Genomic DNA, 17194 nt, shown 5'->3' on the forward strand with positions numbered 1-17194 from the left:
AGGACGCAAACTGCCATATGGCTATTACGCAAAACTTCATTAACTACCGTGTCATTCCACTGACAATAGATTTTTCCGACGAAAGAACATTATTTTTAAGGGGGCGTCAATAACTGGTGAAATAAGAAATGCTATAGGTTTTGGGACAATGTAAGTATAGAGGTAATACGTTTATTTTTGCACAGAGGAGGTGATTTTTCATAAGCTAGTGACGTTACTTTTCCTCAATTCCTCTGTAATAAACCACTGTTTCAGAATTCTCTGCGTCTGCACAACATTTTATTCAGGTGACATTGTGCGAACTCCCCTGTGTTTTGACAAAAGAAACAGATTTTAATATGGCCACAACAGAAATGTGTATGTGTTACTTAAAATTCGCCATGACGCTTCTCTTAAAGTTACAAAGCCGTGTGGTCACAGGTGCCTTGCCACACGCTTCATGCGGCTCCCCACACCTCGTTGGAGGTTCGGACGGATGACCTCAACAGTTTGGTCCCATAGAAACTTACCACAAATTAAAAATAAAAGAGAGTTACCAGTGGTTAACAAACAAGGCGAAAAATACATCACTGGGTTTTTTGCATTTCAGCGGGATTCTTTTTAGCTATTAACCAAAGCAGAGGTGACAGTAGATAAAGTCGCCATCCAAATGCGGGCATGGAGCCTACGAAAAATATGTGCGTTGGCTTCCGTTCAGAACGCCATTTCCCTTCCATCATCTGGCATTTCCTCTACAGCGCCAACCTGTAGTCCCCATCACTGCTGCTCTCCCCACACGTGCCCTGCCAACAGCACATCTACCTGGCGTGTTATTCTGCATGCTCTCTAGCCCAGCGATGTCGATTCTCGGACTCTGAGAAATGTGATTAACTTCTCATGGTTGGGATTCACAGTCATATAATATTTCTGAAAAGACTTCATAGTCGCCGTTGACTGTATAAAATATTTATTGTTACTATTGCAATTTCGGCCTTATGGCCATTTTCAAGTAACACTGCGAAGTTACATTCTGTCAGAATATAAAACTATCTGACATGAGTACATGTCGTCGTCAAAATTCAGCCTTTTGACTGTGGGAGTTGCTGTGTTGGCAGAAGAGCCAACACCGTGTAGCTAGAGGAGGCCGAAATGCACGCGTTTAAGCTCACGCAAACTGGCGTGAGGTCTGGAACAGGGCAATGTCATTAATATAGCCAATAAGGTACGTTGCTGCTGGAACACTTAACTTTAATCCATAATTGCAGAACATTGCTCTTGTTGATACATTAATAACAATCCCAATATAAACTGGTAATGGCGCCTTGCTAGGTCGTAGCAAATGACGTAGCTGAAGGCTATGCTAACTATCGTCTCGGCAAATGAGAGCGTATTTGTCAGTGTAGCATCGCTAGCAAAGTCGGCTGTACAACTGGGGCGAGTGCTAGGACGTCTCTCTAGACCTGCCGTGTGGCGGCGCTCGGTCTGCAATCACTAGCGAACCGCGGCCGATTTAAAGGCTACCACCTAGGGAGTGTGGTGTCTGGCGGTGACACCACAGGAGTCCCACAAGATCCCAGGAGTACGACACTGATTACATCGAAACATGTTGTTAAATATATACTGAACTGTCGATGTTACCATCGTTCTAATAATCTATCACACATACAAGCTCAGGTGCACTGACAACGTCTGAGAAATGTGGTTAGTTCAAATGGTTCAAATGGCTCTGAGCACTATGGGACTCAACATCTGTGGTCATTAGTCCCCTAGAACTTAGAACTACTTAAACCTAACTAACCTAAGGACATCACACACATCCATGCCCCAGGCAGGATTCGAACCTGCGACCGTAGCGGTCGCGCGGTTCTGGACTGAGCACCCAGTGTGGTTAGTAGTTGACAGGAGGAGAAAATCTCACCAGTCATATATGTACACTGCACTTCTTGCTGAACTCTTCCATGTCTCTGGCATACAAATGGCTGGCTGCTTATGATTCCTGTTGTCTAGTATACTGCATGTGGAATACCATAGCTGCTAGATGCACAGACGGCAGGGCATGCGTAGGGAGAGCAGTAGTGGTGGGGGCTGTGGGCAGGCGCTGTAGGGGAAATGCTGAGCGCTGGAGGGGAAGTGCCATTCTAAACGGAAGCCTACACTCACATTTTTTGTAAACACATACATCAAAAAAAGTTTTTCATCACCCTAGTTCCCAGAACTCCTGAAGATAAACGTTGACTGTGGATATTGTATCACAGACACAGTCCCTCTGACTGTTCAGAGATGTCAAGAAACCCATCCAAAGATGTAAACAACCATGCATAAGCAGCGCCTTTTAGACGGAAGGGGTCTGACAGGCGATCAGTTCCAGTCATTCCACCAGGAAGGAGGTACACGGCTCGTGTTGTCTGTAGTTCAACCACGCCTAGAATGTCAGTACCGCAGTTCAATCGCGTTCCCATTGTTACTTTGTGCCAGGAAGGGCTCTCAAAAAGGGAAGTGTCCAAGCGTCTCGGAGTGAACCAAAGCTCGCTCAGGCCGCGCAAGGGCTACTACTGCAGTGGATGACCGCTACCTACGGTTTATGGCTCGGAGGAACCCTGACAGACATGCCACCATTTTGAATAATGCTTTTTGTGCAGCCACAGGACGTCGTGTTGCGATTCAAACTGTGCGCAATAGGCTGCATGATGCGCAACTTCACTCCCGACATCCATGGCGAGGTCCATCTTTGCAACCACGACACCATGCAGCGCGGTAGAGATGGGCCCAACAACATGCCGAATTGGCATCACGTTCTCTTTACCGATGAGTGTCGCATACGCCTTCAACTAGACAATCGTCGGAGACGTGTTTGGAGGCAACTCGGTCAGAATGAACGCCTTAGACACACTGTCCAGCGAGTGCAGCAAGATGGAGGTTTCCTACTGTTTTGGGACGGCATTATGTGGGACCGACGTACGCAGCTGGTGGTCATGTAAGCCATTGTAACGGCTGTACGATACGTGAATGCCATCCTCCGACCGATAGTGCAACCATATCGGCAGCATATTGGCGATGCATTCGTCTTCTTGGTCGGCCCTTTAGTGGCCGAGCGGTTCTAGACGCTACAGTCTGGAACCGCGCGACCGCTACGGTCGCAGGTTCGAACCTGCCTCGGGCATGGATGTTTGTGATGTCCTTAGGTTAGTTAGGTTTAAGTAGTTCTAAGTCCTCAGAGCCATTTGAACCATTCGTCTTCATGACCAACAATTCACGCCCCCCGTAGTGCACATCTTATGAATGACTTCTTTCAGGATAACGACGTCGCTCGAATAGAATGGCCAGGATGTTCTCCAGATATGAACCCTATCGCACATACCTGGGATGGATTGAAAAAGGCTGTTTATGGACGGCGTGACCCACCAATCACTCTGAGGGATCTACGCCGAATCGGCGTTGAGGAGTGGGACGATCTGGACCAACATTGTCTTAATGAACTTTTGGATACTATTCCACGAAGAATGCAAGCATGCATCAATGCAACAGGACACGCTACTGGGTGTTAGAGGTACCAGTGTGTACAGCAATCTGCAGTACCACATCTGAAGGTCTCGCTGTACGGTAGTACCACACGCATTGTGTGGTTTTCATGAGTAATAAAAAGGGCAGGAATGATGTTTATGTTGATCTCTATTTCAATTTTCTGTACAGGTTCCGGGTCTCTCGGAACCGAGGTGAAGCAAAACCTTTTTTGATGTGTGTATGAAGGTGGGCTCCATCACGCCCTCACTTGCGCGGTGACCCTTCAGAAATATGTCACTTCTTCTTTAGTTAGCATCCGAAAAGAATTCCACCGAAAATACAGCGTCTTATTACCGCCTGGTTTTTTAACCATTTGTAATTTTCAGAGAAGTTTTCGAGTGGCTGATTTTGAGTAAAAGCTACACATTTGTCTTGTTTCCATGTTAAAATTTGCTTCTTTTGCCAAAACTCAGCGGAGTTTACACAGTTTCACCTTACTAACATACTGTGCAGACGCAATTGCGAGAGAATTCTGAAACAATGGTTTATTAAGTTTATTAAGTGAGGAAATGAGGAAAAGCGAGGTCAGCATATTATGAAAAAGCACATCCTTGATGCAGCGTGTAATGGCCACTTATGTTGTTCCAGTACCCGTAGCATTTCTCGTTTCACCAGCCATCGACGGCCCTTAAAACTTACATTCTTTCATCGAAAAATCTGTAATTAGTGGAATAACACGGTAGATAATGAAGTTTTGCATAATAACTATGTGGCAAAATACTCTCCTCATTGTGTGCTACCATTTGCCAAAATCTCATTTTAATATGTTGCACCATTTAAGAAATGTGAGGATTGTTGTGGATATTTCGCTCTGGCTTTATCGCTGGTGAGTTGTGATCGCAAATTATCGCTACGAGACTGATGACACAGACCTCCACCTGTTCGATAAGTTATCTAAGCCGGCCGCGGTGGTCTCGCGGTTCTAGGAGCGCAGTCCGGAACCGCGCGACTGCTACGGTCGCAGGTTCGAATCCTGCCTCGGGCATGGATGTGTGTGATGTCCTTAGGTTAGTTAAGTTTAAGTAGTTCTAAGTTCTAGGGGACTGATGACCACATCTGTTAAGTCCCATAGTGCTCAGAGCCATTTGAACCATTTTTTTAAGTTATCTAAATTTCATGCGCAGTAACATATTATGTAATACGCACCAAGCACAAAATCATAGCGATCCGTATTTTTCATTGCAAACTTTTTCGATTTTCGCGCAGTGCCTTACTTCCACGTAAATATCACAATAACTATACCCATTAACGAAATTATGGGCACATCATAATAACCCTGACATATAAAGCTACAAGTGAAACAAAAATGAAATTTTTTTTCCGAATAGTTCCTGTAAAATCGTTTGAGAAAAACTGCAGCGCGTGCACGTCGATTCGGTCATCGCCCACTCGTCGAAAGGTGGCAAACGCTTATCGGTCTCCCCTTCCGAACAATGTGCTCCACCAGCGCTTTGGACGAAAACTGCGCATAGCTATTATATCCTGCACGTCCTATAGATGTTGGGGGAGGGGGGGGGGGGGGAGGCTCACCGCGGTGCTTCCTAAGCGAGTATAAATAACGCCCTGGTTACCGTTTGGTTGGCTGTCTGACGGCTGTGGCCATACTGCGTCGACGAATCGCTGCCATCGTCTTACCGTAACGTGTGGGTAGTTTTGCAGGCCACTGTGCCATCAAGGTTGTGCCTTTGGGACGATAAGTGTCTCACTGTGTCCCGGAGTTCGTTGTTGTGGCACGATCCGCACAGCAAGATATGAGCGTTGGCTTCAGTTCAGAAAGCCACTTTCAGTACACAGCCTAGCAATTCACCTTGCAACGTAACCTTCCAGTACTGGTGATGGTATAAGTCCACCTACGTAGGTAGATTACCGTCGCTTTGACATGTCCTACCGCTCCTGCAAGCTACCGTCTGTAGTAAATGGTTTCTTAAATTCGTGTGGTCCACGAAATTACTGGCCGCTGCGAGTTATTGCTGGGTATTAATAATTTACAATTGATGGAACAAAGAAGAATACTTAAAAATAGAGATGAAAGTGAGTATAAAAGATTACATGCAGAAATACGAAAAGAAACACGGCGAGCAAAAGAAGAATGGTACAAGGAACAATGCTCTGAAATTGAGAGTTATGAAACAAGACATGATAGTTTCAACTTACACAAAAAAGTTAAAGATTTAGCTGGACTTAATAAAAAGAAAAGTACAAGTTTATTGTTAGATAAAAATGACAAAATAATTCCTGATGTTAAAGGTAAACTGGACAGGTGGACAGAATATGTCAAAGAACTATTTGAAGATACAAGAAAAGATCAAAAATTTTATGATAACATGATCGGAGAACGAGGACCAAGCATATCGAAAGAAGAAATATTACATGTTATCAACAAATCAAAGACAGGAAAAGCCCCTGGACCGGATAAGATACCAAATGACATCCTGAAACTCATAGGAATAGACCATATAGATATATTTGTACAGTTGTTTAATGATATTTATAATTCGGGAATTATTCCTAGGGATTGGTTGACATCTACCTTTGTTACATTACCCAAAAAGGCTAATGCCAAAACTTGTAATGATCACCGTACAATAAGCTTAATGAGTCACACCTTAAAGATATTTCTAAAAGTTATACACCAACGAATATACAAAAAAGTAGAAGAAGGTATAAGTGAAACACAATTCGGTTTTAGAAGTTCCCTCAGTACAAGAGAAGCATTGTTTGCTTTTAACATATTAGCGCAACGATGTATGGAGGTTAATCAGCCACTATATGTGTGCTTCCTGGATTATAATAAAGCATTTGACAAAGTTCGTCATGATCATCTCATAGAATTGTTAGAAAAGAAAACACTTGATAAGAAAGACATCCGCATTATATATAACCTCTACTACAATCAAACCGCAACCGTGAAGGTAGAAATGAGTTATCGAATGATATAGAAATAAAGAGGGGTGTGAGACAAGGTTGCGTTCTCTCACCCTTATTGTTTAATATGTATTCAGAAGACATATTCCAGGCAGCTCTATCAGATGAAATAGCTGGCATTAAAGTGAATGGGCTAAACATTAACAATGTTAGGTTTGCTGATGACACTGCACTACTAGCTGGAAACCTCAAAGATCTACAATTACTTCTTGACAAAGTCGCAGAAAAAAGTGAAGAATTTGGCTTGACTCTTAACGTAAGCAAGACTAAGTTCATGGTGATATCTAAAACACACCAACAAGAAAATCTTACAATCAATAGGGAAAGAGTCGATCAAGTACGTAAATTTAAATATCTCGGAACAATTGTAAATGAGGAGATTGAAAGCTCAGAAGAAATTAAATCGAGAATAGGACAGGCCAGAAGTATCTTTAATAAGATGAAAAATGCATTCTGTTCGAGAGACATTTGTTTAAACACAAAAATGAGGTTGCTAAGATGCTATGTATTCTCAAAATTACTATACGGAATGGAAGCGTGGACATTGAAAAAGAAGGACATGAACAGTTTAGAAGCTTTTGAAATGTGGGCATATAGAAGAATACTTAGAATTAGTTGGGTGTCGAGGATTACTAATCAAGATGTCCTAAGAAGAATGGGAAAGGAAAAAGAATTAATTAAAACTATTAAAGTAAGGAAGCTACAATATTTAGGCATGTTATTAGGGGAGTAAATTACAAAATATTGCAAATAATACTAGAAGGGAAAATTTGTGGGAAGAGAACGAGGGGTAGAAGACGGACATCCTGGATTGACAATTTAAAAAATTGGTACAACTGCTCAACGTCAGAACTCCTTAGATCAGCCAAATCAAGATCAGAAATTGCCATGATGACAGCCAACCTTCTTAGAGGAGACGGCACATGAAGAAGAAGAATAATTTCTAGCGGAAGGTTTTAACGAGCCGGTCGAAATTTGAACGCAACGGATAACACATTTTTTTTTGAACCACTACAGAACGCACCTATACAGGACTTAATAAGCATTATATAGCTTTTATTTGCTTTCATGACCCAGAATTCGACTGTGGTACTGACTGCCACCTATTCTTTATGATGGAAGGAGTAAATAATCAGTCGAGGGTAGAGACTAATTGATATTTATTCAGTACCGATGGTATTTCAACAACTAGTCGTGTTTCTCTTGCAATGTACATCATCAAAACCGGTCTCTAGTTAACATGGTTCAGTTTCGCCACGCAATTATGGAATGGGACAGAGGAGCGCAGACCCGGCTTCAATGTAATTCTATACAACCGCACTATTATACCTAAACCCTCGGTTATTACATTCAGTTGCTATAGATTACTCAGAACAAGTTCCGCAAAGACAATACAAGCAAAACTAGGTCAGGGTGGAAGAGTATTTCGCAAATCTTTATCAAATCAGCGGGCATTAAAATCCGATACTTTTCCTAGTGGCACGAGTATTTCACTTAACGCACAACATCGCCAACAAATCAACTCGTTATGGGGGCGCACAAGAAACATCACTTCAGTGCTGTTCAACCGACATGGCCAAGTTTCAGTAGCCAACAGAAACCCAGAAAAATATGGACACACACGATTATTCCTTCCCTATTTTACACTCGCTCACTATCGTAGGATTATTTATCGTGTACAATGTATTTTCAGACCGAAACTACAATTTATCAATGCGGTGGTTGCTCCAACCGACCACGTGGCGCGAAAGCAAGTTCACAAAGAAAACATATGGAAAATAAATTAAAATCCCCAAAATATTATTGTAAATGGAAGATCAGATGAAAATACATTGAATGAGTGAATTTCCCTTAAGCACAGAGCAATAACGTGACCGTGAGCTTAAGGCACATGGTGCGTTGCCTGAACAAGGCACTAACGCAAGGTCTACTGAAATTCGAGTAAATTAAGACAATCCACTCCCTTATGGGGTTCAGTGGTAATTTCGCACCTCATTTCAACATCTGGACTTCATTACAGAGCAGATTTCAGACAATCTAATACCTATGTTAACATTACCAAAACGATAGCTGCGTCTCCATGTCTGTCCAGCACCACGACCCAGGAACAAGTGCCCCTCCAACCGAATTCGCCTAACCGTTCCGCTTACAAACGTGGTGGGGGTGGCGCGCTAACCTGACAGAGTCATTCGCGCGCCTACGTGTCATCTTTGCCCAGACCTGCAAACTTGCTCTCTGCTAAACTAGTTCACGCTTGGGGGGGTTGGTACTGCCCTACCTCTGAACGACCATTCATGCAGTGTTACAATCTGTGCCTAAAGCTTTCTGCTAGTTCACACACTCACTCATTTATACCGTTCAGGCCGCACAAAGGGAAAGGAAAATGGGAAACGTGGTACACAACAGAAAAAAATTCAATAAATAACACTGTTTAGTCCATTCTCTCCTTTTGGACACCAGCTGAGATATTACCTGCAAGAGAAGAAACTCTTGCTAATAATTTCTGCGTGCTAGCAATTTAATAAAACATTGGAACGGTACAACAAGTTCCGTTTCAACCTGTAGCGCCTTCTCGTAACCCCCATCACTAACGCTCTCCCCATGCGTACCCTGCCGATTGAGCTTATACGGGCCACGTTACTCTGCATGCACTCTAGCAAAGCAATGTCGAACCTCGGACTCCGAGGAATGTGGCCAGTGATTGACAAGAGGAGGCTATCTCACCAGTCACGTATGTCCACTACACTTGTTGTTGAACTCTTCCCTCAGTTATCATCGTAATTTATCCTACTGGGAGGAGATGATGTGTAACTGACGAATTCCGTCTATGGAAAAAATAGATACTGAGGTGAGCAAATGACTCTTAATGTTCCAGATTCGGCCGTCCAGTTGCTGTTCTGGCGGCGAATATACTATGGACAGTGTGTATTACCTAAGACGAAAACAGGAACTGTCAAGACATTTTTTTGTTAAAAATAGCTCCCGTAAACTAGCCTGTGGTGTCACCGCCAGACACCACACTTGCTAGGTGGTAGCCTTTAAATCGGCCGCGGTCCGTTAGTATACGTCGGACCCGCGTGTCGCCACTGTCAGTGATTGCAGACCGAGCGCCGCCACACGGCAGGTCGAGAGAGACGTCCTAGCACTCGCCCCAGTTGTACAGCCGACTTTGCTAGCGAAGCTACACTGACAAATACGCTCTCATTTGCCCAGACGATAGTTAGCATAGCCTTCAGCTACGTCATTTGCTACGACCTAGCAAGGCGCCATTACCAGTGTATATTAAGATTGCACTTACGTATCATCAAGTGCGATGTACAACAATTATGGATTAAAGTTAAGTATTCCAGAAGCTATGTACTATTTTTGGCTACTATAATTCCTTGTCATTTTCCAGACCTCACGCCAGCCTGCGTGAGCTTTAACGCGTGCATTTCGGCCTCCTCTAGCTATACGGTGTTGGCTCTTCTGCCAACACATCATAGCCCATATGTTGTAAATCAAATTGGAAAGTCTGTTAGATTTGAATTCGAGAAGTAATTAATATTACTCTGAATCCGTCAACTGGTACGAGAAACAATTTCTCAGTAGACGTACAGTACAGCTTTTCTTCTTGTTGTCTGTCCCTCTTAGTGTATAGACAGCGCATTCTGTAATACGCTGCTTCATTGTTTTCAGTCTGATCGGACACGTACTACCCACGCACAGTTCCTTCGCCATGTACTGCGCCAGCAAACACGCTGTAAAGGCTCTGCTGGAGGGACTGCGGAAGGACCTGGTAGACAGGGGCAGCAAGATACGAGTCGGGGTAAGTGCTGTGCAGGGGCCGTGTCTGCAGGAAGCATAGGGATGACGTCTCTTCCTGTGGTCCAGTGTATCACCGTATACCGTGTTGAACACCACACTCTCAAGCCTGTAAATAGAATTTTTTTTATTAGTAAGGCTTACTTCATATGGAACGTTGTGGCGCCTACTGTTGATAATAAACTGAAGGCTTTGGGCTGGGGACCATACATATGCATACTGATATTTCATGTCAACACAGGGATTAGAATTAGCTGATGTAACTCCCTCTCACGTAAAAGGTAAATTGTTATAATTTTACTGAGATGTAATGATTCATGAGAGGAGTCATTATTTCACCCAGAACCCAGTTATTTGTATGGAGATCTGTGTTGAAAAGATCCTTTCAGAGACAAAAAGTAACCTCGATGAACTGCTTTTATTATTATCATTATTATTATTATTCATTTAATTACTGCTTTGATTTTATTATTACTGATTCAAGCACTCAGTTAAAAAAATGGTTCAAATGGCTCTGAGTTACTATGGGACTTAACATTTGTGGTCATCACTCCCCTAGAACTTAGAACTATTTAAACCTAACTAACCTGAGGACATCACATACATCCATGCCCGAGGCAGTATTCGAACCTGCGACCGTAGCGGTCACGCGGTTCCAGACCGAAGGGCCTAGAACCGCACGGCCACACCGGCCGGCAAAGCACTCAGTTCTTTAGTATTCAGTCTCTCTAAGAAAAGGGTTTGGGTCTTTGAAATAAATAAATAACCAAACAGATCTCACTAGGTGACGTTTATATTCAGGGGGTTGTGCATGGTAGACTAGAGACCTGCTACTGCACGCTAACTATAAGCTGTACTCAATGTCTCTAGCGGTCGTCGAACTGCGTGCTGAATCTGTAGGAATCTTAGGCTACCTTAACTACGGTCCAATTCTCCTTTCTACGGAAGCCTGTCCGTCGAAGTGGATTTGTTTAAAACTTTTTAAATTAATGACCGTGTAGAGTTTGCTAGTTCGAGCTTCCACAGTCCAAAGATGTCTCTTAGGCATGCACAAATATTTGAAAATGTGAAACCACAAGATGGAGAATAATTTACGCAATACAGACTTTGCCTGTGTTGTCGAGAAACTGGTTTATTGGCTTATTATTCTCGCACAAAATCAGAAAATGACTTTCAATTAAAGATAGCGGTCAGGCGACAATGCCTTCTCTCTGAAGCCGTAATACATTCGCCCATACTCATTAAGATCAGAAGTTAGCCTATATCTTTTCACAATAGTTAACATCGAACGAAAGCTCTCTTAGATCAAGGAATAGAGAGACGTCAGCGATAATGCTGCTTTCTCGCAGTCAGTTGCGCGCGAGTAAGCTTCAAATAAAATCTGTTGACCAATTTCATGCTTATTTTTGCGTGTCATGAACCGTTAGTGTGATACTTTTAAATAGAGATGGACAAACTGAAACACGTAATTGTTTCCAAACAAATGAAACAGTACAACGTAATGTTTCGATACGCTGTTTCGAAACAGTGAAACGGTTTGTGTTTTGCAATCTAATAAACCTACACATTTTATTATCTTGAATGTCTACTGTATAAGTATGTCTATAAAAACACAAATGAGGTGAGAGAGCGCTAATCATGTCGCAGAAAGTATGAAACTATCACTTAGGCGTCTTGGCAGTTTCGTATTTCCTGCAGCAAATGCGCTGCTTTAGTGTCGTGACTTTCATACTTTCCAATTGGCTGAGGACAGCCATAGCTGAAGACAGAAGAACCACCACGAACGGAACTGGAGGTGGGAGCAAACTGCAGAAACAACGGATATGCTACTGGGATTCCCACATTCCGTTAGTATGGGTAATATACCCATCCTGCTAATTTCCATACACACAAAGAGAATCATTGTGGATAATAGGCACAGTGAATATGGACTCACAAATAATTCGAATAAATAACAGAAAAAAATTTTGTCTTTCAAGGTGTTTCGAACCGTTACTATGAATTCACCATGTTTCCCAGCCTTTCCCGTTCACCATTACACTATAAGTGATATGTCAAACAGATTGCTTGCAATTATTCCTACATCAAATTTATGTATATGTCTAATAACTGTCACTCTACGCCTTTTTTTATTCAACATGTTGTAGGCTTACTTGCGTTTCTTAATATGATTACTGTACATGAACAGAGAAGAGTATGTTATAAAAAAGTGTAATTTAACTGAATGATTTTCACATATTCATTATTTTGAATGTGAATAGTATGCGTTGTTTTATTGTTTGGTTAGTGTTTATAAAGCAGATGTTACGCCATTTCGGAATAGGACAGTCAGCTAGAAACGAAACTTTATTTTCGCATATCTTAAGCTTCATGCTAATGCTTGTCAAAAAGATTTCGACACTCTTGAAAGTGTTTCATGAAGTGGTATGTTGTGTTTCAGTACCTGTGCCAAGCCCGAATCTCGTCCGACACACAGCGGAATGAAACATCACTGTTTCGATACAATTAGTCCGTTCCAAGCACAGGTGGACTGAAACAGCCTTATATTGAAACAACGATACAGTTTCTGTGTCTGGCTCGAGATTGAATCTCGAGACAGGGGCGGAATGAAACACCACTGTTTCGAAACAGTGAACCACAGCCGTTCCGAAACACTGAAACAGTTCCACGTATCGATATACTGTATCGAAACATAGAAACAGTGGCCAAGTCTACTTTGAAAGCATTATTCATGAAAATTGTGATCTTACTAGAATGTTTGCTTGATCTGCAAGAACAACGTAGCCTTGTATAACACTCGGATACGGTGATTGTAGTAATTAGCTGTCAGCACGAAGAATAAGTGAGGCGATGATTATATTTTCAGGAAGTGAAGACGGTTGATGCACATAGCATAATTACACTGAGTTACCAAAGCCACGGGATAGTGATATGCACATATACAGATTGAATAAAAGGACAGTGCATTGGCACATCTGTCATTTGTAGTCAGGTGATTCACGTGAAAAGATTTCTGACACGATTATGACCACGGAATGGTAGTTGGAGCTAGACGCATGGGACATTCTGTTTCGGTAACTGGTAAGGAGTTGAATAATCCGCGATCCACAGTGTCAACAGTGTGTCGAAAATACAAAATTTCGGGCAGTACCTCTCACCATGGACAACGTTGTGGCCGACGGCCTTCACTTGACGACCGAGAGCAGCGGCGTTTGCGTAGAGTTATCAGCGCTAACAGACAAGCGGCTCTTAGTGAAATAACGGCAGAAATCAACGGAGGACAGTGCAGCAAAATTTAGTGTTAATGGGCTACGGCAGCAGAAAATCTCCTGAGTGCCTTTACTAAAAGCATAACATCCCTTGCAGCGCCTCCCTTGGACTTGTGACCATATCGGTTGGACCTTAGACTACTAGAAAACCGCGGCCTGGTTCGGTGAGTCCCGATTTCGTTACTAACAGCTGATGATAGGGTTAGAGTGTAGCTCAACCCCACGAAGCCATGGACCCATCGAACATTTATTTTGAGATATAGTCGATTGGTTAGTTCCTGCACACAATCTTGCAGTGGCAACACTTTCGGAGTTACAGACGGCTACAGAGAAACTTACCTGCGTTAATCACCGAGATACAAGCATCAAATAAGTATTCTTAAAAGTAATTATGGCATGAGAGCTTCACGTGGAGGTTTTTGCATCGCCATAGCTCATTTCTCGGACATTTTGCGAAGTGTTAACAACAGTAACAACCGTTATGTCACTGTATTTGCCTTTCCAACAGCCTTCAAATGTTGTTAAAATAGCATATCGGCTCAATTTTATACAGGGTGGTCCATTGATCCTGACCGGGCCAAATATCTCACGAAATAAGCGTCAAACGAAAAAACTACAAAGAACGAAACTCGTCTAGCTTGAAGGGAGATACCTGATGGCGCTATGGTTGGCCCGCTAGATAGCGCTGCCATAGATCAAACGGATATGAACTGCGTTTTTTGAATAGGATCCCCCATTTTACATTACATATTCGTGTAGTACATAAAGAAATATGAATGTTTTGGTTCAAATGGCTCTGAGCACTATGGGACTTAACTTCTAAGGTCATCAGTCCCCTAGAACTTAGAACTACTTAAACCTAACTAACCTAAGGACATCACACACATCCATGCCCGAGGCAGGATTCGAACCTGCGACCGTAGCGGCCGCGCGGTTCCAGACTGTAGCGCCTTTAACCGCTTGGCCACCACGGCCGGCTATGAATGTTTTAGTTGGACCACTTTTTTCACTATGTGATAGATGGCGCTGTAATAGTCACAAACATATGGCTCACAATTTTAGACGAACAGTTGGTAACAGGCTGTTGTTGTTGTGGTCTTCAGTCCTGAGACTGGTTTGATGCAGCTCTCCATGCTACCCTATCCTGTGCAAGCAGCTTCATCTCCCAGTTCTTACTGCAACCCACATCCTTCTGAATCTTCTTAGTGTATTCATCTCTTGGTCTCCCTCTACGATTTTTACCCTCCACGCTGCCCTCCAGTGCTAAATTTGTGATCCCTTGATGCCTCAGAACATGTCCTACTAACCGGTCCCTTCTTTTCGTCAAGTTGTGCCACATACTCCTCTTCTCCCCAATTCTATTCAATACTTCATCATTAGTTATGTGATCTACCCATCTAATCTTCAGCATTCTTCTGTAGTTCCACATTTCGAAAGCTTCTATTCTCTTCTTGTCCAAACTATTTATCGTCCATGTTTCACTTCCATACATGGCTACACTCATACAAATACTTTCAGAAACGACTTCCTGACACTTAAATCTATACTCGATGTTAACCAATTTCTCTTCCTCAGAAACGCTTTCTTGCCATTGTCTACATTTTATATCCTCCCTACTTCGACCATCATCAGTTATTTTGCTCCCCAAATAGGAAAACTCCTTTACTACTTTAAGTGTCTCATTTCCTAATCTAATTCCCTCAGCATCACCCGACTTAATTCGACCACATTGCATTATCCTCGTTTTGCTTTTGTTGATGTTCATCTTATATCCTCCTTTCAAGACACTGTCCATTCCGTTAAACTGCTCTTCCAAGTCCTTTGCTGTCTCTGACAGAATTACAATGTCATCGGCGAACCTCAAGGTTTTTATTTCTTCTCCATCGATTTTAATACCTAATCCGAATTTTTCTTTTGTTTCCTGCACTGCTTGCTCAATATACACATTGAATAACATCGGGGAGAGGCTACAACTCTGTCTCACTCCCTTCCCAACCACTGCTTCCCTTTAATACCCCTCGACTCTTATAACTGCCATTTGGTTTCTGTACAAATTGTAAATAGCCTTTCGTTCCCTGTATTTTACCCCTGCCACCTTTAGAATCTGAAAGAGAGTATTCCAGTCAGCATTGTCAAAAGCTTTCTCTAAGTCTACAAATGCTAGAAACGTAGGTTTGCCTTTCCTTAATCTAGCTTTCAAGATAAGTCGTACGGTCAGTATTGCCTCACGTGTTCCAATATTTCTACGGAATCCAAACTGATCTTCCCCGAGGTCGGCTTCTACTAGTTTTTCCATTCGTCTGTAAAGAATTCGCGTTAGTATTTTGCAGCTGTGACTTATTAAACTGATAGTTCGGTAATTTTCACATCTGTCAACACCTGATTTATTTGGGATTGGAATTGTTATATTTTTCTTGAAGTCATAGGGTATTTCGCCTGTCTCATACATCTTGCTCACCAGATGGTAGAGTTTTGTCTAGACGGGCTCTCCCAAGGCCGTCAGGAGCTCCAATGGAATGTTGTCTACTCAAAAATGGTTCAAATGGCTATGAGCACTATGGGACTCAACATCTTAGGTCATAACTCCCCTAGAACTTAGAATTACTTAAACCTAACTAACCTAAGGACAGCACACACACCCATGCCCGAGGGAGGATTCGAACCTGCGACCGTAGCAGCCTCGTGGTGCCGGACTGCAGCGCCAGAACCGCACGGCTACCGCGGCCGGCGTTGTCTACTCCCAGGGCCTTGTTTTGACTCAGGTCTTTCAGTGCTCTGTCAAACTCTTCACGCAGTATCGTATCTCACATTTCATCTTCTTCTACATCCTCTTCCATTTCCATAATATTGTCCTCAAGTACATCGCCCTTGTAAAGACCCTCTATATACTCCTTCCACCTTTCTGTTTTCCCTTCTTTGCTTAGAACTGGGTTTCCATCAAAGATCTTGATATTCATACAAGTGGTTCTCTTTTCTCCAAAGGTCTCTTTAATTTTCCTGTAGGCAGTATCTATCTTACCCCTAGTGAGATAAGCCTCTATATCCTTACATTTGTCCTCTATCCATCCCTGCTTAGCCATTTTGCGCTTCCTGTCGATCTCATTTTTGAGACGTCTGTATTCCTTTTTGCCTGCTTCATTTACTGCATTTTTATATTTTCTCCTTTCATCAATTAACTTCAATATTTCTTCTGTTACCCAAGGAGTTCTACTAGCCCTCGTCTTTTTACCTACTTGATCCTCTGCTGCCTTCACTACTTCAATCCTCAGAGCTACCCATTCTTCTTCTACTGTACTTCTTTCCCGCATTCCTGTCAATTGTTCCCTTGTGCTCTCCCTGAAACTTTGTACAACCTCTGGTTCTTTCAGTTTATCCAGGTCCCATCTCCTTATATTCCCACCTTTTTGCAGTTTCTTCAGTTTTAATCTACAGTTCATAACCAATAGATTGTGGTCAGAGTCCACATCTGCCCCTGGAAATGTCTTACAATTTAAAACCTGGTTCCTAAATCTCTGCATTACCATTATATAATCTATCTGATACCTTCTAGTATCTCCAGGATTCTTCCATGTATCCAACCTTCTTTCATGATTCTTGAACCAAGTGTTAGCTATGATTAAGTTATGCTCTGTGCAAAACTCTACCAGGCTGCTTCC

At 42.6% G+C, this 17194-nt stretch overlaps 1 protein-coding gene across 1 annotated transcript in view; it reads left to right on the forward strand.

Annotated features, from left to right (window-relative positions):
* Positions 1 to 17194, forward strand: part of LOC126161435 (farnesol dehydrogenase-like) — a 124780-nt gene that overhangs the window by 68561 nt on the left and 39025 nt on the right. Inside the window, exon 5 of the mRNA XM_049917236.1 lies at positions 10144 to 10273. Within this exon, the coding sequence (XP_049773193.1) occupies positions 10144 to 10273 (130 nt within the window). The remainder of the gene's footprint in view (positions 1 to 10143; positions 10274 to 17194) is intronic.

This window comes from Schistocerca cancellata, chromosome 2, assembly GCF_023864275.1.
Source record: "Schistocerca cancellata isolate TAMUIC-IGC-003103 chromosome 2, iqSchCanc2.1, whole genome shotgun sequence".
NCBI classification, from domain to species: Eukaryota; Metazoa; Arthropoda; class Insecta; order Orthoptera; family Acrididae; genus Schistocerca; species Schistocerca cancellata.